This window comes from Pinus tabuliformis, chromosome 8 (genome assembly GCF_031772625.1).
Source record: "Pinus tabuliformis cultivar Carrire ecotype Pingquan chromosome 8, CPIR1, whole genome shotgun sequence".
NCBI lineage: Eukaryota > Viridiplantae > Streptophyta > Pinopsida > Pinales > Pinaceae > Pinus > Pinus tabuliformis.
In genome coordinates, this window is record NC_142294.1 from 1,722,014,996 (window position 1) to 1,722,036,858 (window position 21,863).

A 21,863-nucleotide genomic window follows, 5' to 3' on the forward strand; every position below is an offset into this window, starting at 1 on the left:
TTTGTTTTTATTTTTATGTATTTTGACCAAATCAAAATATTTACAAAACATTACATGTCTTACATATTTTAATAGAGAAAACTTTCAATTTAATAATATCAAATAAATACCAAAAAATAATAATATTAAATAAATAACCACATAACAAAATTTTGACTTACCAACTAATTAAATAGATATTCTTATACCATTCCCCACTAAAATTACACTAAGTATAGTCAAAATTGGCTACTCAAATATAAATTACTTCCCGAATATAAAAAAAAGAAGAAGTAATAATATTAAATAAATATCCACATAATACAAAAACTTCAAAAGTCTCACCTACCAATTCATGATAAGGTTGAATCAGAAGCCATTCATGCACCACGTGTTGGTGTGGGAATACTTTTATAAAAGATTCTCTAATGACAGCTTTGAATAACTCTGGAATGATTCCAAGAAAATATAATTTAATATTAATTCCATTTAATAACTTTAATTTGAAGTCCCATCCTACCTTTGACCATCCATTCATTCATAAGAATGAAGTTTGTCGTGGTAGGGGCCAGCAATAACATAGGGGTATTTTTAAGTAGGGGGAAGCAACCTAGGATATTTTATAATTATAAATAATATGATAATTATAAATAACAATCGTCCAATATTACGTGACATAAATGGCATTTATGTCATCTCCCGCACCTTTAAATACGCGTCTATGGTATCCAAAGCATCATTACTCAACGTACGTGTCCACTCCTTTTTTAAATTTTGAATTCCATCGAAGCTTTGCATCTTATTATACAGTTTATCAGATCATACATTTCCAGATTTCAGTATCAATGGCAAATCTAACTCTATCCGCTCAAGGTTCCGCTGCTTCCTCTTCCATGGCCTCCTCTTCTGCCACGACTTCTTGTACTCCTTGGGATCTATTTATTAATCACCGAGGTGCGGATGGTGAAAAGGCCGCCAGATATCTGTACCGGAAACTTACTTCCCATGGATTAATGAGAGTCTTTTTCGACAAGGAAGAGATGGAGAAGGGACAAAACATTTCTCGCCAGTTAACAGAGGCTATCGGTGGTGCCTCTGTTCACATTGCAATCTTTTCACCAAGGTATGCCGAATCTTGGTGGTGCTTGGATGAGCTTGTGCTGATGGTAGAGTCAGGGAAAGCCATTTTTCCAGTTTTTTACAAGGTTCAACCTTCCGTGGTCCGTTACAATGTCAAAGACGGAGCGTACGCTGATGCCCTGCGAGACCTTGCAAAGAAAACTACACCTGATCCTAAAACTGGTGAAGAGAAGCCACGCTACAGCTCTGACAAGATTCAGAAATGGAGAGGCGCACTTTCTACAGTTGCCGATTTAAGCGGTTGCGAGATTAGGTGAGCTGCATCTCCTCGTTTCCCTTAACATCCGTCTTAGTTTTCATTTGTTGGATTCCACCATGTTGAGATTCTCTTAGTGTACATTCGTAAGCGCTTCTCACTTGCTTTGTTTACTCAATTCAGGGACAAGGACGACGAACTTGAGCGACTGGACAATGTCGTGGAAGTAGTTCTGAAAATGGTTCCAAAGCTATTGGTGCATGTGGAAGAACATCTAACTGGGTTGGATCTCAAAGTTGCTGAATATGAAAATTTTGAAAAGAGGGCCCTATCCAATCAGGAGCGCTGCAAGGTTGTGGGCATTGTGGGTGTGGGTGGCGTTGGGAAAACCACCCTAGCTACGGAATTGTTCAACCGTAGAAGTTCAGATTACACTAAATCCAAGTTTTTATTTGATGTGAGACAAAAACCTATGACTCGTTTACAGACGAATCTCTTGGAAGCCTTCATAGGTAAAAAGGAAGATTGCAAAATAGAGAATCCCGCTGAAGGGTTAGGGATACTTTTGAGGTATCTCTCGTCTTTTCATGGTCTTATAGTTCTAGATGATATAGATGATGCATCTCAATTGAATGCACTTTTGCCAATTAGGGATAGCCTTGGCCCTGAGAGCTTGATTTTAGTTACCTCCAGGGACAAGCACGTCCTCAGAAGTTCAGGGGTGTTAGAGTCCTCAATTTATTATCTGAAGGGATTGAGTGAATCACATTCCAAAGAGCTCTTCTGTCGCTATGCCTTAAATCAGCAATTTCCATCACCAGAATTTGAAGATCTGGTAAAACAATTTGTAAAATCGTGCGATGGATTGCCATTGTCGCTCAAAGTATTCGGGGCGCTTGTTTGTGGACGGAATGGATCTTACTGGCAAGAGACACTGGGTGAACTTGAAAAGGTACTGCCTGGAACTGAGATACACAAGAGTCTTAAAATAAGTTACGACAAGCTCAGTTTAGATGATCAAGATATATTTTTAGACATTGCTTCCTTTTTCATAGGAGAAAAAAGAGATCTTGCCATCAGAATATTGGGTTCGCGCGGGATTGAAAATTTACAGGACAAGTGTCTGTTTGAAATGGACGCGGAAAATTGCATAAGAATGCATGATCACTTTCGTGACCTGGCAAGAAATATTGCGCAGGGATCAGGGAGCCGTCGTCTTTGGCAGCAATCGACGAAGGACATTGATGATTTGCTGGAACAATCATCACGTGTAAAAGTGCTTCCATCATTCAAACTCTTGGATTCAGATTAAATTTGAATTTTAAAGTTTCTGTATTCACAAGAAATATATTTTGCTTTTTCGAAATAAAGATCTACAATTGTGATATTGTATACTTTTCATATGTGAGCAGATAATGACCGAAGTTCGCGGGATTAGGATGCTTCATTGTTATTACGGCAGTTGCTCGTCGCGGTATTCAAATACGGGAAAGCCACGGAAGTATGATGCTCGCATTTCGAATTTACAGTTTGTTGCAACTGCAGATGGTTATTATTTAAAACCCATATTGGACAAGAGGTCGTCACCAAATCTCAGATGGCTCCGTTGGCATAATTGTCCATACTCTTACGTGCCTGAGTGGATACCGATGGAGAACTTAAGAGTTTTAGAAATGGCCGGGCAGAGCTTCCAATCGCTGTGGAAGGAGGAATCTCGGGTATGCTTATTTTTCTTTTGTAACTTCATTTCATTTGTACGTCAAAATTATCATTTACGTCTTTCTGATGCCTAAAACGCCAAACATTGCAGCCTCCTCTTCAGTTGCGAGAACTACTTATCCACACTAGGACTTCATTTTCAAAGTTTCCCAAGTCCATAGGACAGCTCCAGTACCTTGAAAATATTACCATCAAAGCCTCGCTCAAAAGCTTGCCGGAAGAATTTTGTGAACTGCGCTCCTTGAAATACTTATGCTTACAGGGCTGCAACAAAATGATCTCGCTGCCTGATTCTTTTGGAAGGCTAACAAACCTCCAGCACATTAAATTGAGATGGGCCTCCAGTTTGCAGATGCTTCCAGAGTCTTTTGGCGATTTAACTCGACTCAAGAGTCTAGATTTGTGTCGTTGCTCCAAGTTGACCCTCTCCAGCGCCACACTTGGAAATATTACAACCCTGGAATACTTGAATATCTCAGACTGTTTGAATGTGACAGAATTGCCCCCCCAGATCGAACATCAACGGTCCTTGAAAGAATTAGACATGAAGGGAGCGAACTTTAAAGAATTGCCCAACTGGATTGGGAACCTATGCAATTTAGAAGCTCTGTCAATAGGTAGCGATTCTTTGGAAGTGCTGCTTCCTCTTTCGCTGTCTAACCTCAGGAGCTTGAAAAAATTGTTTATCGCTGGAGCGCCTAGATTGAAATCCTTGCCCAATCCCTTTCCACCGTTGTCTCAGTTGGAAATGTTGCATATCGAGAAGTGTGGGATAGAACACTTACCACAAGAACTTCTGAATGTGATAGATTGTCCGTTGCTGGAACTGCCATTTAAAAAGATTGAAGAAGAAAGAGAAAGGGGTAGAGAATTGAATAAATTGGAATCCTTCCATGGGCTTTGTGGTTTATCAAAACTTCAATCTCTGAACATTAGTGAGTGTGAAAGACTAGAGAAGCTGCCAAATCTTGAGATGTTGATATCTTTGGAGAAATTCAAGGCTTCTGGATGCAAAAGGCTGAGGAGCATTCCGGAGTTGGGACAGCTCAAGAAGCTCAAGAAGCTATGTGTTTATGGGTGTGTAAAGCTAGATGAGCTGCCAAATCTTGAGATGTTGATATCTTTGGAGAACTTGAATGCTTCTGGATGCAAAAGGCTGAGGAGAATTCTGGGGTTGGAACAGCTCAAGAAGCTCAGTAGGCTGAACGTTGATGGATGCCATGAGATGCAAAAGTTGTCCGGTGCAAAACATTTAATGTTGTTAAACTACCTTTCTGCTGTGGACTGTCCGAAACTACGGTGGGATAAGGGTGTGCTCGAACAACTCCGCCAACGATTGAAGGAAGGCCTAAAGTTGTAGAAAGAAGCCCTAAATTTATGGTGAATATAATGTTTCCGATGCTTTTAATGTACATACTGTTTATCAACATTTTTGCTTGTGACACATACCACTACGGGTTTCACCATTTCATGTTTTAGTTAATATAAGAATATGTAGTGCAAGGAAGGCTTGGTTTAATGATGACAACGATGAATGGGAATGGTTTAAACTTTAGATTAGTAATCATAATTCAAAAATAAATATCATTTTTAAACTTTACAGCAGTGATCATAATACTTTGTAAAGAGAGTACCCCTCTCTATATAATATTAAAAAATAAGATGAGGGGAGGGGTGTCTTAATTAGTTGGTATATATATAAAATGAGGGGTGTCTGAAATTTATGTGATGGGTCTCTCGTACACAGTTTGTAAAGTCGGCCAATCTAAGTTCTCATCCTGATCTAATTTTTCCTATGAGTTAGGATATCACTCGACCTTTCCACTTCTGTGATACACACGAAAGCCCAAAGCCTAGGTAAAAAAATTCTCTTCGAGTTGATTGGTCACCCACGCGATCCCCAAGAGATTCCTAGTAAGACAGATTTGGAGCTTTCAGACAAAGACAGATTTTATTAAATAATTACTAATGATATATTAATATTAATTTATAATTTATAATAATATTTTTATTAATAATTATAAAATAAAAAATTAAAATTATTAATAAGCATTGAAATGTTTTTGGCGCTCTAACATAAATAATTTTAAAATTTTAATAATATATATTTTTTATATAAATTATTGATTAAAGGAAAAATATATTATATATATTTAAGTTATAATTTGAAAGTAGGAAAAGAAGGTTTAACTGGGAAAATAAGAAAAGGTAATAATTTTTTTGATTGATATTTTATTTTAAAAGGTTTTATGAAAATTCTAAGTTTATGAATGTTTGAGATAGTGTTTACATATTTATAAGACCTTTTATTTTAAAGACGTATTTTAACATTTATTACAAAGTATTAGGTTTTTAATTTGAAACATATAGAATATGGATAAATGTTTTGTAAAATGTAAGTTACGGATATCAAAACCTATCAAATAGGAGTCCTATAAAAAAAACAGAGATTTTGTATATTTTCTTTTAAGTTTAGAAGTTCTTCAATTTTACAATGGAAAATTGTTTAACTAAAACATGAACTCAAAATTTTATTGTTCTTATTTTTAAGACAAGGAAAAAAGAAACTTCCCTATTTATATGATCATTATGATCAATCCCGTTTTAGCTAAGTTATAAGGGATTATATTGAAAAGAAAATAGCAATAGCTAAATTTTGGATAAAAGGGTTAAACCATGGACCACCTAGTTTAATATATGATTATTTAAAATGAATGTACTAATAACCATTTTAAGTTGAATTTTCTATGATAAATGATATACAAGAATGTTATTGCTAAGTTCAATAATACAAATGGTTGGTTGAAAACAATTAATTGTAATATAGAAGTTAAGCAAAGATGTATTGACAAGTTTAACACATATTAGAAGAAGTAGGTTGCACTAACACTATTCCAATTACAATAATTATCATTTTTCTTGTGTACAATTATATTATTGTTTTTATGACAAGTTGTAATGTAGAAGCTAAGCAAAGTTGTACTGACAAGTTTAACACATATTGGAAGAAGTAGGTTGCACTAACACTATTCCAATTACAATAATTATGATTTTTCTTGTGTACAATTATATTATTGTTTTTATGACAAGTTGTACCTTTGATCTAGATAAAGCAATTAAGAATATTCAAGGATTTTTGTTTTAGCCTTGGGTTCATAGTGAATTATGACAAAACAAAGTTATGATAATGAAGACAAAAATATCACCAATCTTAATTTTGTGTCATGATATAACAACTTAAAGGAAGTTACTTACAGAAATATCTATCTTGGAGTAGACCTTCATCACAAGCATAATTGAAACTACAATATTGAGAAAATAATAAATGGAGGGTGGAAAATCAAATTTCGTCTTGAAAATAATCCTAAAATAGTCAATTTCTATTGTAGGAAAAAAATTGTTTGAGGCTCTTGTAAATCCTATTACCTTATATGTATTTGATGTTTGTAGCTATACAATCTCTAAAGAATCATAAAGAAAGATCAAGCAAATCCCAAAGTTTATAATTGATAAACTCATACACCTTATCTTGCTCTCCCCATACAAGCTAGTCCTTCCTGCATTGAGAATGTGGCTATGATTAGGTAATTGATGTGCAAGAAAAAAAAACAACATGAAATACAAACAACTTCCTAAGATTACTTCAAACTCAAGTGAAAGGTTCCATGACTTAGAAAGGTTGGCATAAAGATGTCAAGACTTGGCTAAATCATTACGGATGGAGGAGGAGGTCATCGTGCATAAATGTAAATTGTTATGATATAAAGAATTAGAGGATAAGAGACAAAATTGTTATGATATAAAGAATTAGAGGATAAGAGACAGTTAAGATGATAGTAATATAAATCTAATTTTAAGGTCACACACCAAATTCGTGTATAAGATAGAGGTGTACATACTCTACTTTGAATCTTTAAGCTCTTATGAGGAAACACATATTTAAACACCCATTAGGCCACTCAAGTTGTACTAGGTCATGGACTCTAATTTAGAAGATTAAAATTTCTTTTTATTATAAATAGCATGAAAGAATAAAATCAACATAGCTAAAATAATAGTGGCATTGGATGATTCATAAAACACCATTAAATGAATGTAGTAATATTTTTTGTAATACTAAGAAGGTGGAGGATGAAAAACACCTTCTTCCGAGATATCATGTATATGCCCACATTAATTAATAATTGCAAGTTATTTATAATAATATCAACCTTCCTAACCTTTTAAATCACTAAAACTATAGATATTTATGAAACATTTTCACCTAGCTCTTTGACCATATAAATAAAACTATAAAAAAAAACCTTCACCCTTTTTTTAATGTAATAAATCAACATTAACTTCAATAAAAAATAGCAATCATCATTATTATCATCATAAACATTTTTAATAATAATAATAATTACGTCGTTCCCTGCGTGGACACAAGGTATCAATGTTTTGATCACATATGTCCCTGAACATAATTTTGTTGAAGATAGGCAGTGCCTCTCTATTTGAATATCCTTAAATGCATTTACAAAATGTAATTTCTTTTTAATAGAAATTACGATTTTTCCTATGGGAAAAAAAATAAGGCGTTCCTCTAAGAAGAACTCCCCTCCCATGCCACCTGTGCCTTCATGTGTCATTGATTTGGGTGTTAAACAATAGAAATAACTTGGGCCCTTGGATTGATTCGACCAATATTACTCAATTACAAAATCCTGCATTCAGTGTGGGATAATGGCAAAAGCGTCTGAAGAGAAGACTTGTCACACAAAAATCGCGCTTCTCAAGAGATGGCTCGAAGCCCAAACCCACGTTTCTGATCTTGACTTCAAGAAGCTCTGGAAGGTCTCTTCTACTGCGCTTGGCACGCCAACAAGAACCAAGTGGCCTAGCTCATCAAAAATATTGCCTCTTTGATTCAAACCCTCGACCTCACCCTCGCTAGGCACTACCTCCAGGTCTTTCTCTTAACTAGTACACAAATATAGTGGAATTGCTCATCTGCGCCTAGACAAATTCTATCTCATGCTCAACCAATTTCTTCATCATGCTTTTCTCCTTTTAAATGACCATGGGTGGCATTGTACATTGACAAAAGGGTTCATGGCAGATTTGAAGGACAAAATACTTTTGGCTGAAGATAAGTACCCAAGGACATTTTTGTTGAGGATTCTTCTCAAATTTTAGACTATGAAGGGAAACTCCTGAAAGAATTTTCTCCACTCTCCACAAAAGCTAGGTAGAATGTTGTTGTTGTCATATATGGTGGTGAGAACACCAAAACAATATATAGAAAATACAAGAGTCATGGGATCAATATTGTTTCTCTAACGAATCTTGAAGACTTGTTTGCCTTTGAGGTAACATCTCCTAGATTAACAGTTCTTGAACCTTCCATCTTTTCTCATGAGTCCCTAACTACAAGATCATAAGAAAGCCCAGGAATATATGCATATTTAAAACTAGATGTTGCCTCCTATAAATACGAAGGCAATTTCACAGGGAATACATAGATGAAGCAGGTTGCAATAAAACCTCAGAGCCCTGGAAATCCTTTGATGCAATCACATTTCCAATATTCCTCATATGGGTTGGGATCCCTTGGTAGAATGTCACCTTGTTGTGTAGATGTGGAACGTCATAATACATGTGGGTCTCCCTTATCATCATCTATGGTTACAACCTTAAATTTAACACTTGTTGCTTTTATTGAGAGGGTGATCCGCAAACTACCGTGGATATTCCACTGGACAATTCATAATAACAGATCCGATAATAAAATATCAAAATGCAATATTTTTACACTATTACAGTTTTATTAAAACTCTAGATCTGTAAATTTAATTGTAATTAGTGCATGCATTCGAATGGAAATTATGCAGAAAAGTGGAGAACAACAAAAGAATATTACACACACACATAAGACACAAAATATGCTCTGGGAAACCCTTCCAGGAGAAAACCCAATTGGAAAGTGAGGCTGCTTCGCTCTCTTTCTCTGTCTGGAAATATGGCTGTAGGTACAAAGAAGTAATTCCTATGGCCCATGGGCTGCTACAGTGCACAAATCCTCTATGTGTTTTGTACCTCCTATCTCTCCTAGCTATCTTTTCTCAGCTATGGAACATAATGCTCTCATAAGAATGGAATTCCTCTTCCTCCTAGTGGCCTAGTTATAACACAACTCGATAGCCTACTAGTGGTTAAGTTTGACTACATCAACTCTTAAATATAGTTACAATATAGACTCTTCTAGATTTTTTTACATCACAAACTTGTGGCTAGCCCCTTTTCCATGAATAATGGAGGCTGACATGGCATTGTCTCGAACTATAGCTGTGAAAACATGAAGGTTAACTTCTAAGCAACTTAACTTTTTCATATGGAATCTGTTTGACTAATTTATTGCGTTGTTGGAAATATCTTTGTGTGTAGATCAACATGAAAGGTGATACACGAAAGTGAGAAAGTTTTACCCCCAAAAAATGCCGTTTGATGCCTCAAAATGCTCCCAAAAGGTTTCAGACCCCATTTTTCCAAACTGGTTCATGCTGGTAAAAAGGTCCCATGAGATGATTCATCCACGTTTTCCACTATGAATGCATCAATATGGATAACAAACAATATAATGATTCAATCCAGATCAAAGGGAAAAACTAAGCCATATTTCTCGTGAATTGGGAGCTAATTTGAATCCTAGTTCATGGTCTCATTGGGGCTCTCCTACAGGTAAAGTTGTCTAGGGAGTTCAAGGAGAAGAGTTGAGAAAATTAAGAAAATCAGCCTCATTTGGTCCCCATAGTTATGAAGAAATATATTTATATTGGGTTCAAACATTGGTAAAGGAAACTACACCAGAGAGTAAAGATGGAGGAAATGTAGGTTCTTCTGGGGAAACGCTACACAAGGGGAAAATAGAAAATTTTGACCATTCGGTTTTAAGTGCCTGGATTGAACATATGCATCTTGATCAAATTGTAGCTTGATATTATGATTATTTACTTAGAGTGGTGCTAAGGTGGGATAGGCTCATTTAAAATTCGATTTTTCATTTTTTACTATTTATTTTATAAAATTCCCCATTTTAGTTTAAGAAATAATATGGTTTTCTACCTATTATTGGAATTAAACCTATTGGAAATTTGGGAGGAAAGCATGCAAAAAGAAGATAGGGATGTTCTGTCTATCAACAGGTTGACCAGCTGAAAATCAATTGGGTGGTAGTCCAGAGAATGACACTATTTTTTGTCAACATCGCAACTGAAGATGTTGCTTTCTCTACTTATAATTAACAATTGTATATATATATATATATATATATATATATATATATATATATATATATATAGCTATTGAAAGAATTGAGCAGATAAATTTTATCAGTTGGTTCCTTTGCGCAAGGTCTTGGAAGAAATCTAAGATGTGGCATCTTGGTGCATTTTTAATTTATCAAATGTGAAATCCATAACATGTTTCAGTGAATGAATTTTAAGGTTGTATTTGGGAAAAACTGTGATGTTGGACATCTACTACTATTTTTCTCTGCCTAAATTGTCAATTAAAGTTTGTAGGTAGCAGTTTTGTGTCGACATTTTTGCACATTGAAGTGGATGGTCTACACCTATGTAGAATTTGATGGTGCAACATGATTTTCTAGTTGATATATTTGGTAGGCTTTGCCAAAGTAGTGGCATGTACATTTTGCAAAAATTTAAAGGATGGCAATCCATTATTTTGCCATGTAGCTTCACTTTATTGATTAGGTGGAAAGGAATTTTGAGACACTCCAATTTGTGCATACTTTTGTTGTGCACTGCAATATCATTCTCTTGTGATGTCCTCAAGGCTATTATGCTCTAAAGGGATTTTCATAAAACCATAAGTGGCCTTAGATTTTGGATATGTTTATTTATGAAAGTGAATTTATCTTATAATTTTGTTAGCCTGATGAGCTTCTTTCTCATTGTCTTCTATTTGGATAGGAGAATCTTGTGATTTGATATATATATATATATATATATATATATATATATATATATATATATATATATATATATATATATATATATATATATATATATGTTTAAAGCATTGTTAATTTCATCTCACCATGTCTTGATCATTGTTTCATATCTTGAAGGCATTAATAAATTTTGAGTCGTACAAAACCACTTTTTTTATATGATTTATGGGAAATCAATTATTTTCTGGGGCAATATATTGTGTTTGTTAAAAAATTGATTACGAATGTTTAACTTTTACACTTTATCTTTTAAATCTAGAAATGAGGCCAATTTTGCAAATGGGAACTCGTTTTTTGTTTTTTTTTTAATGAATTTTATTTTAATCTAATTTTTCAGGGACTTTATGAGACACAATTTTTTTGGTTGAGTAGTAATTTTATAGTTTTCTTCCTTGGCAACAATGGTCCAAACTTCTAAGTTGGACATTTTTGTAGATGATAATACTTAGGGCCTGATAAAATGAAAACTTCTAAGTAAATTTTTGTGCATGCATAAACTTCTTGTGCAAATGTCTACGGGGGTCATGGCTTCAGTGGAAGTGGTTATATTCTAGAGATATGTTTTGTCTCTAGTGAGCTTTTCAATGTTTTGTCACTGATGAAGTATTTTAAGTTGTTTCAAAGTATTATGCCAAATGCAAGTCTTGGTGGGATATTTATATCTCCATCTATGGTTTTCTAGGTGCAACAGACTCATTTATAAATTGTAATGGTATATTCATCATCATGTCTGCAATGTGGAATGGATATTGAGATAGATCAGGTAAGGTATTTTATTAAGACTACCATGTATAGTATGCCTGCATTTTTTTATATGAGGTTGGAAAGACATAGTCATTGATGTTGAAGAAATTTAGCCAACTGGATCTGAGGTCCATGGGATCCCAATGGAGAAACAAAAACTATCCTGAAAGCCAAGAGAGCTTGATTAAAAAAATTCAACAATTGGAGCACTTTTTCAATACCCTCGTTGATGACTTCTTCACCGACATTATTGATAGCACGAAGATGCTCTTAGACATTTGTAGTTAGGAGTAACATCATCACTATCTAGGGGTTAATAGTATTGGGTGTAATGCAGACTAGGATAATACCACTTGGTCTATCCATTCCTTTCAACTTTTATTATTTCTGTTATTGAAAGGGTGGGGATAATATCTCTCAGTATTACTTTTACCATCTTACTATTTTCATTTTTATAGTTTGCATAAGCATATATTTTGTAAGTAGTGTTATAGAAAAAAGCAAGTAAATCATGGAGTGGAGCTTCTATTTGTCACATGTTACTTCTGATCCATATTGGTTTCCATGATTTTGATTTGAAATACAATGCACTTAATTGCTTCATTGGATGACTTTCTAAAACCCCATAAGTCATATTGAGAACATTCTCGACATAACTTTCGATGTAATCCTGAAAAGAATGGGGCTTAGAGGTGAGCGTGATATCGCCATTTATTAATTCGTTTTCAATGAATAATGAGATCGTTCTGCCATGAAACTATTTCAGACTATGGTAATGTTTTGAAATTTATTTTCTAGCCCTAATGTTTTTCTCTTCAAAAAGGAAATTCATAGTGAGTTAATATTTTCATGTCCCTCATGACCTTGCTATTTTCACAATGCGCATAAGAGTAGCTTCTTCAGTCAAAAAAAATATTTAGCAAGCTTGTGCAAGCAACTAGAAAGTATGAACTATGAAATTGTATTCATGTATTCTCGATATTAGAGAGAAATTCATTATTTTATTTATCCAAACATTATTATATATGTAGGGATTTTTTGGAAGCATTTTCACCCCATGCCATACTCACTACAATGTGTGCATGTATTCATTCTCAAGGAAATAATGTGTGCTCTCCTATCATTTCTAACTAAGATATTGATGTTATAATATGATATTCTATTATATAAATGGTGTACAGGTCGTTGATCAGAATGCAATTGCACTATTGCAATGATGAGCTGAAAACAAGCATTTAGGGGTAGAGCATACCTCCTTTGTATGATCTTTAGGTCCAAAACTTTGTCATCATCAATACCATCTATGTCAGCTTTCCAAAACATAATTGCTTCAAACTCTAGAAGCTCCTTCTTTATTCCCACAAATATTGCATTTCTTTAAAACAAATACTCATCACCTTCGATCCTGACCTTCCTTACATTCTCTCTCTGCGAAACTCCTCCTCCCTAGCCTGGTGCCCAAAAAGCTAACTGCCCTCATAACACAATGCCTCCAATTCCCAGTATGTGCCTCTAGATCCCACTCATCAATGGCCCTGGTTAGCGCCTTAAAAACCTCCTTCCATTCCTTCTTATCTCTGCCATACAACATCCATGGATCCTCCTTGATTCTCCCACAACTGCCCTCTCTTCTCAATTATATCTCTAGCTAGGAAATCTTCGGGACCCAGATCAAAGAACAAAGGAACCAAATTCTTCCTATCCAAAAAGGTTTGAACTCCTCTATACCATATGGATTTGCAAAATACTTCCATATCAGATAGGGAAGTAACTTGAATACGGTTGTTCAAAAGATGAAGCAGTTTTTTTCACATAAACAGTGTTGAAACACTTAAATAATGCATGAAAGGAAGGAATAGAAGAGGCAATCTGATGCAATATATTTTAGTTATTCCGTTTTCCAAAAGAGATCAATAAAAAGATAAAAAAATAGAGGAATATGGAACCCATAAACAAACTACCTATGGCCTACATAAAGGGTAATGACATAAGAAGAAATGATCCTCTTCTTTGTTTCACTAGTCTTTTATTTCACTTCTCTCTAAGAACAAATATGTTTTTAAAGACAAGTAAGTCAGCCCTAGGTGTAGCACGATTAACACAAGAAATATGTTAGCTAATATCATCTTATCCAAGAATAGGGGATCTTGGGAACTCAAAATTTAAATCCAAATTCAAGGTTAGATTCCAACAATTTCATTTTCCTATTGATATTTTTCAAGCGACAAATTTAGGAAGGGAAATTTCAAAAGCAAGTTAGCAACTTCAATTGTCCAAGCTAGACTTTTATCGTTGGTGTCTAGCTCAAAATTTATGCATATTATTTTTTGATGGAACATTATTAGGAAATCACAATACTTCAGGCATAAGAGGGATCCTCCAAGATGCATAGGGGAAAAACGAAATTCATTATGCTTAGAGCATTGGTTTTTTCCTTTGTTACAATCATTGTAATTGGCTAGAGCTCATTCTAACAATTACAAACTTGATTTGATTCTTTTAAAGACTAAACCAAAAGGTAGAACCTTTCCAAAATACATAATTTATCTCAAAACTTGCACACTCATCAATTAGTTAACAGAGCTATAAGGGAAAAAGATGGGTTGTTAAACATAATGGATCAATAATTTAGCAATCCATTCCATAGAAATTTGCTCAAATTTCCATTTTCATACGGTTCTATGGAATCCCAGGTGCATCACGAAATAATCTCAATATCAAAGGTGGCCTTCATCACTAAAAAATCTAAGGCAAAAACACCAAATGTTATAGATCTTAAAGCCCTGTCAGTGATGTCATCACTTCTGGGGTTTGTGTAACAAGCCTTATCAGTGGTAAAGCAACCAATCCCCTACATCTCTAGCTCTGCATGAATCCATTTTATGAAGCGAAGAAGAGATGCCTTTTGTCCACGTGTTCCATTGTACACATCACAACTACTGAGCCTTGTAAAGGATGCCAAAGGTTGAGGTCCTTGTAAATTAAATATTCTTTGATGGGTTGCTTGCTTGCAATATATTTTTATGACTTTCAACATTATCAAGGTCTATTGGGCACCTATCATTATGTGATATTGAATTGCTTTATGCTTTGTTCGATGAAGACTCCTTATATAATGACCTAGACTTTGAGTATCATCTAACTGATTTACTCTAATAAATGAAGGGCCATATGATGAACTTGGTATGTCATTAGTGTTGTTTAACAATGAATTCTGAGGCAACGATGAAATGGATTATGAAAATTTGTTCCTTCTGATACTCAAGGGACGAGAGTCACTGTTGGAGGAACTCTGCATATCATATTTGTTGTACTCAATTAAAAAAGTGGACTGAGACTCATCATTGTTCAAAGGAAGAGGAGGATATTTTGGAGAATAAAATGGGGACTGAGAGGCTGCAACAAATATAAATACCTCTTTAGCCACTTTCCCAACATCAACAAAGAGTTTTTACTGAATATATATCTTCATTTGTGAACTTCAAAGCTTGTTCCTTATCTCTAATGGCCAATGTCACTTTAGAGAAGAGGGAAAACCATTTGAATGTTATCCAAATAAATGGAAACCCATTTCAATTAAGTTAAAACAAATGCCACCAATTTCAATCAAACAAAACAGATTTTTAGTGCAATCCAAAGAAATTAATATCACTCAAGATACCATTAAATATATACATACTGTTCTTTTAAAAATAGGGATAGGGCCAAACCTGCCAAAACCCAACATATATACAATATAGGACAAGATAAATAAAAATAGTCTAATAAAAACATTTTATAATGCTATGTGTAGGAATTTTTATAATTAGTAGAGTAAGTTCTTGCTTCCAGAACCCTTGGTCCTCACAGGAACTTGAGAAGACAAGTGATTGAAGTAATAAAAAAAGAAGGCGTGAACTATAAGCCAAGGCAAAAATAAAAACCAATTTCTTTATCCAAACAATTATTGAAACCCAAATTTTCTTGTTAAATAAATAATTCATATTAATTTAAATATCCAATTAAAGCACATAATATATCACATCTTATTTCTTCTTTGCTACTCTTTCTTATGCTACCACCTTACGAGGTTTCCTTTCAACATCTCCCGTAAATGCTAATAATAATAAAGCCAAATATTTATTGGACCAAAAGGCATTCTATAGTCTAGTATGGGAGAGACGTTGTATTGTTGGGTTACATCAAGAGGCCTTAAACCTAAAATTAAATTTCAATTAAAAAATAAAATAAAATAATGTGGGTTCCATTATAGGAGAGACGTTTTAGGGAAGTATTAGATAAAAAGTGATAATAAAACATAACATCTACAAAATTAAAAATGTAATAAAAATTAAAAAGTAATAAAAGTAACACTAGAATGACTATATTCAAATTTTTGTATTGCAATTTTTTTATTAATAAAATTATAGACAATTTATTAAAAAAAAATCATTCGATACATATTACATAGTTTAAATAATGATGTTTCATATTCGTAACCATGATATTTCAAAATTTCATGTTTAAATTTAGTTTTTTCTGGTCAAGTAAGAGTGGAGCCTTCTATTAACTGTAAGAAATATTACATATATTACACGTCTTTACAAGTGTAAAGACCAACAAGGGCTAACCCAATGAAGATTAGCCCGAAACAAACCCGAAACCTTATATCTAAATCTTACATCTAAACCTCTGCCCATTATCCAACCCGATGGCCATTCGATAAGACCCCTAGTGATCCAACGGTAGTTAAGGAATCGTTTCGGAGATATGCGCGACCTTTACCAGCTTTACGGAGCCGACAGGGTAAATAAACTGTCCATGTATAAAACTTCGGGTTCGTTCTTGTACTTAACTTCCTCCCATGTTGAAACCCAATATCCTTTCGATCCAGATCCCGTAAAATACGACGGTTGCGACCACTATTGCCTCGGCAACATGCGCCCCTTTTACCCAGTTCACAGATCCGATGAGGATTATGAGCCATTGGTTTATAGTTAGACATGTAAAAATTTAATATTTACAACAATCTCTGTATATATTTGTACACATAATCTATGTTATGCATATCACATTAAAATATTAAATTGTAAAACTTATGAAATATGTCAAAATGTACATGAATTTAGAGATATTTCATAAGAGAATTTTAATAGAATTATAATCAAGCATATTGTTGTATATAGAGATGTTACATTTGTATGTAATATAAATAATATTATAAAGGACCAATTTATATCTATTTTAGCTGTAATTCTACGAAGTGTCTTAAGTATCAAAACTTTGGACGTTAAATTTTTTCTTCATTTTATACTCAAAAAAAATTTGCATCTTCAAAGATTTAACCCCTCCATACTTAATAGATCTAAAATTAAAATAAATTTATGTTAACTAATAATTAGAATTATGAATATTAATATTACATTTGTTTTTAAATTTTATAATTATAAAAAATTATGTCATTTTTGTTATTCTTTTCTTCTTATTCAATAAATCTTAAACCATTTTTATGAATATATGAAAATAATTTTAAAAATTAAATATTATTTATCATTACTTCATAATGAAAATTTGTAATATTTTTTTTGTTGGGTTTCACGAGTTAATAAGTTATATAGTGTTACAATATTTAACTTAGAAAAACTTATAAGAGTTTGTTTCTAGTTTTTTTAATATTATTTTAATATTTATAATTATTTATTATTTATTTATGAGATGTAGAATAATGAGTGATAATGTGTTTTGTTAAGGCATTTTTTGTGTGAAGGTTTCTGATTGAAAATCTTGTGGATAAAAAATATTCATCCATCTCAAGGGTTTGTGTGACCTTGGTGCAATGCTATCTCTAGATGACTTGCATAACCACTTACACAAAAATAAGGTTAATGATATGACAAGACATCATCGCAACAACATCCTAGATATGAGCCCAACATGTAGCTTATGAGAATTGAATTTGGATGGGAATGATATCAATCATTACTCTTAATCACCCAAGATAAATCTAATTGACATTAAATCATTTTATATTTACTTTTAATTTACGTTGGATTTATTAAATATTGATAATATCATAAATTTTGAAATATAAATTTTAAGGTTTTGCACTTTCAAAAAAAAAAAAATTTGATAGTTCAATATTTTCTATGCTTGATTTAAAGCGAAAATAATTTTACGTTATTTAGTATTTAATACAAATACATTTATATAGCAACAAAATATACAATTTAATGTACTTTATATAGCAACAAAATATACAATTTAATGTACCTAAGTCCACAATTGGAGTGGGCCTAATAGCTAGGAGCATGTGTTTCCTCTTAAACTATTTCACAAGTTTAAAACATAATACCTATGTAGGCATTGTTTTAACCATGATGAATGGCAATTGGTTGGGTAGGCACTCTCCAGCCAGTAGGGTAGTGATGTTGTAATGTAATGTTTAACATTTTGACTAAATTAAATTACATAAATATAAAATAAAATATGAAGAAATAAAATTAAATAAAAAATTTTAATGTAATGTAATGTGAAAATTTTAACTAGGTAAAAACCCTATAAAATTAAAATAAAAATGGCCCATGGTGTTGATCCATGGTATTGAGAACTCATGGTATTGACCCATGGTATTCATGTGGAATGTAGTCTATTCAAAGGGAGAAACTATATCAACCTAAATCCATCTTAAGTTTGGATCTACCAAGGGCCACAAGGGATCAAATCTCTTGATATGCAAACCTATTTTAGAGTGAAAAGAGACTTGATTCCTTTAGGCTTTGGTAGTTCCAGAGTTATTATGGATCTAGGATGGTTGTAACAATCAAATCACTATGTAAAGATTGGTCTCTTTTCTTAAAAATAAGAGAGTCTCATACACCAGTTTATTATGTGAATTGTCTAGTTATCTTAAATTTATATTATTATTACTAGCAATTAAACCAAATGTTGTAAAGGAAACATTGTAAGGCTATAGCATATGGAATAATAACACATATGAAAAAACATGTGATATGTTATGTGATCTATATGTTGCCTAGTTTGGAATTGTTTCCTTTGTAACATAAATTACTTGCTAAGAAAATGTAATAAATAAATTTAACTTTACAACAGGTGCATCTTGAATGGAGACCCCAATTCTATTTAATAATTAATAGTTTTTAATTTATAAAATATTTCCAATCAATGAAATAAATTAAATTAATGAAATTTAAAATGTAAACTTTGAACTTTAAAAGTGATAATTGAATCTTTACAAATCTGAAATTTACAACAAATTTATTATTGGACATTGCAATTGTCCTTCAACCACTATATCATAGCCATTTAATCTAAAAACTCTCTTATACATCTTCAAAATTTGTATAGCCACATATACCCTTGGATCTGGCATGAGTCACAATGGAACTTGTTCTTTTGCCTCTAACATGCCCCACACACATTATATGTAGATATTCAACCACAATTATGTAAGTTGTCATATAGTTCTCCAAAATGTTAAGGTTATTAAAACCCTATGATCTTTCCTCATGTTCCAATGCAGTAGGTCGAATATTTTTGTCATTGAAGGCTTGAGCACCAAAGCTCCAAAGGATCCTAAACTACTTGCATCCTCTCTCCTTCAAACATCAAATACTTAAGCTTCATGGTGATGGGTAAAATTCAACATACAGTTGCTCTACTCCAACATCTCCCCTCATCCAATCTTAGTGGACACAAAGAACAACATACAACCCTAGCGACATCCCCCTGAAACTGGAAAAGCACTAGTTGAAACAGAGAGACATCCGGATATGGTTTAGTTGTCTAGAGTTGGTCCACAGCTTTGTTGGAACAGATTAAGGGAGAAGGGGTAGAGTTTCTATTCTGAGAACATTCCATATGTCAGTGTGCCCATTAACGGTTCAATCTAGAGTTGACTGGCTACAGTGACTCAGATTGGGCAGTTTTCATTGATGACAGGAAATCCACTTCAGGAAACTTTATGTAGCTAAAGATATGTGAAACACATGTTAGGTATTCCAAATCCAAAGAATCCTACTGAGATTGGGGTACTGACTAATTCACTTGGCCAACCAACTTCAATGGATTAACTGTAAGTTGATAAAACAAATTATATAAATATGTGGGGCCATCTTGGAAAACCACCTCTCAATCTCACTCTTCAACTACACCTGCTCTTGTATATTATATGGGTTCTTTCCTTTGGACCACCCATCTCAACTGGCTATAAATAAAATAAATCACTTGATCTTTTGTGTTTACTTATGCCGCGGTGATTAACCAACCTTTCGATATGGGAGCTCGCTTAATTTCCATGGGGAGAGGGGATGGGAAATTATTATATAAGATGTGATTAGGTTGGGGACTATTTATATAAGTTAACAACTCGATGCATACGAATGAGAGGGAGGGTCCAGTGAGTTGTCCCACTCCATTAGGAGTATTAATCCTTTCTACCTCCTAATCTCAAGGTTCATGAGAGTGTTGGAAACTGCTTCGCTATGCAAGCTTAATCTGGTGCGCTTATGCAAGCCTAATATGTGCTCCCAATTATGCTACTCAATTGGGTAGAAATTTTTATTTGATGTTTTGGAACCGATAGAGAATTTATTCTTTGTTTCCATGAGAGAGACCCTTGACTATTTACTTTCTCACGCCCAACTTGATTTTGCGGCTATTTCAGCCATAGGTTTAGGATTTGAGAAAAAAAACAAAACCCTAGAAAGGGAATTTCATGGCTTCGAAGATCTAATGCGTCCAACAATTTTCAGTTGCATTCATTTTATACAGAGAGTTTTGTACCTTTCTTGTTGGACTAGGGTGTCTTATCTTTTAACATTACCCTAGAAGACATGTTAGGTTAATGTACTGCGAGAGATCCTTTGTCTCTTCTATGGCCACAAAAATGTTATGAAACATTGTTGGCATACTTCTCAAAAAAATTTCAATTATTCTCATTTCCTCAAGTGTCTCACCATGAGACTTGATTTGAGTAACCAATCCAATTACATGTGTAAAAAATTAGTCTACATTCTCAAACTCTTTCATACAAATTGTCTCAAAGTCTCTCCTTAGCATTTGTAGCTTTGTTGTCTTCACTTTCGCCATGCCTTGGTAGGTTGTCTATAGGGTGTCCCATGCTTGCTTGCACTTTTTTGTTGTTGCAATACTTAGGAAAATACTTTCATGGACTACTTGAAAGATGTAGAAGAGGGATTTTTCATCCTTCTTCATGTTGTCTCTCAACAAATCCCTTTCTGGTTGTGTCAAGGCATTGTATTTTGCTACATCTGTTGGTTGTTTATACAAGCACCAAAACCTTCCGATACCATGTTTATGTTGTTGAACCTAATTTCCCCCTTTGCCGCCTACTGATCGGGTGGGATATAAGGTAGATTCTTCTGTCCTTTCTTTCAAGCAAGACCTGCCATAATTTCCTTGGCCTTGACTTCTTCTTCGCAATGACAGGACCGGGCAACCTAACTAAGAGTTTCCTTGGTCTTTGGATTGGGAATTTCAAAGTCAAGAACCTAAGCTTTTCAATATAAATTCCCCCCACCCAATAAGTCAATAATGAATTTTTGATTTTTTCCCATTCAAATATTTGATAAGCTAGGTGTGTTGGAACCATTCTCCATCAAATCCCAAATCTCTTGAGAAGAAAAAGAGCTTTCATTGTTATAGCTCAGAAGTCATAATGTTTGCCATTAAACTGAGGTATCTGAGGATTAGTCAAGTCAAGCTATTTTTGATTTTTTCCCATTCAAATATTTGATAAGCTAGGTGTGTTGGAACCATTCTCCATCAAATCCCAAATCTCTTGAGAAGAAAAAGAGCTTTCATTGTTATAGCTCAGAAGTCATAATGTTTGCCATTAAACTGAGGTATCTGAGGATTAGTCAAGTCAAGCTTGTGCTTGATGTTACCATTTCTCACTGTAAACAAATTTCGGATTAGTCAAGTCAAGCTTGTGCTTGATGCTACCATTTCTCACTGTAAGTCAAGTCAAGCCTGTGCTTGATGTTACCATTTCTCACTGTAAGTCAAGTCAAGCTTGTGCTTGATATTACCATTTCTCACTATAAACAAATT

At 33.7% G+C, this 21,863-nt stretch overlaps 1 protein-coding gene across 2 annotated transcripts; it reads left to right on the forward strand.

Moving 5' to 3' along the window:
- Positions 1 to 738: 738 nt before the first annotated feature.
- LOC149242945 (disease resistance protein RPV1-like) lies at positions 739 to 3,829 on the forward strand. 2 transcript variants are annotated; one of them, XR_016245752.1, is made up of 3 exons: positions 739 to 1,372; positions 1,499 to 3,033; positions 3,126 to 3,829. XR_016245752.1 is itself a non-coding variant. In XM_089367730.1 (2 exons), the coding sequence occupies exons 1-2, from the start codon at positions 825 to 827 to the stop codon at positions 2,625 to 2,627; spliced, it is 1,677 nt and encodes a 558-aa protein (XP_089223856.1). In that variant the 5' UTR covers positions 739 to 824; the 3' UTR covers positions 2,628 to 3,829. The 2 variants fall into 2 exon arrangements, 1 of the variants encoding a protein (XP_089223856.1); XM_089367730.1 differs by having other exon boundaries at positions 1,499 to 3,829.
- The last annotated feature ends 18,034 nt before the right edge of the window (positions 3,830 to 21,863 follow it).

Excerpts from the sequence above, each read along its gene's own strand:
- LOC149242945 (XM_089367730.1), top strand. The coding sequence starts at position 825 with ATGGCAAATCTAACTCTATCCGCTCAAGGTTCCGCTGCTTCCTCTTCC. Across the intron at positions 1,373-1,498 it reads TTAAGCGGTTGCGAGATTAG|GGACAAGGACGACGAACTTG; the intron begins GTGAGCTGCATC and ends TACTCAATTCAG.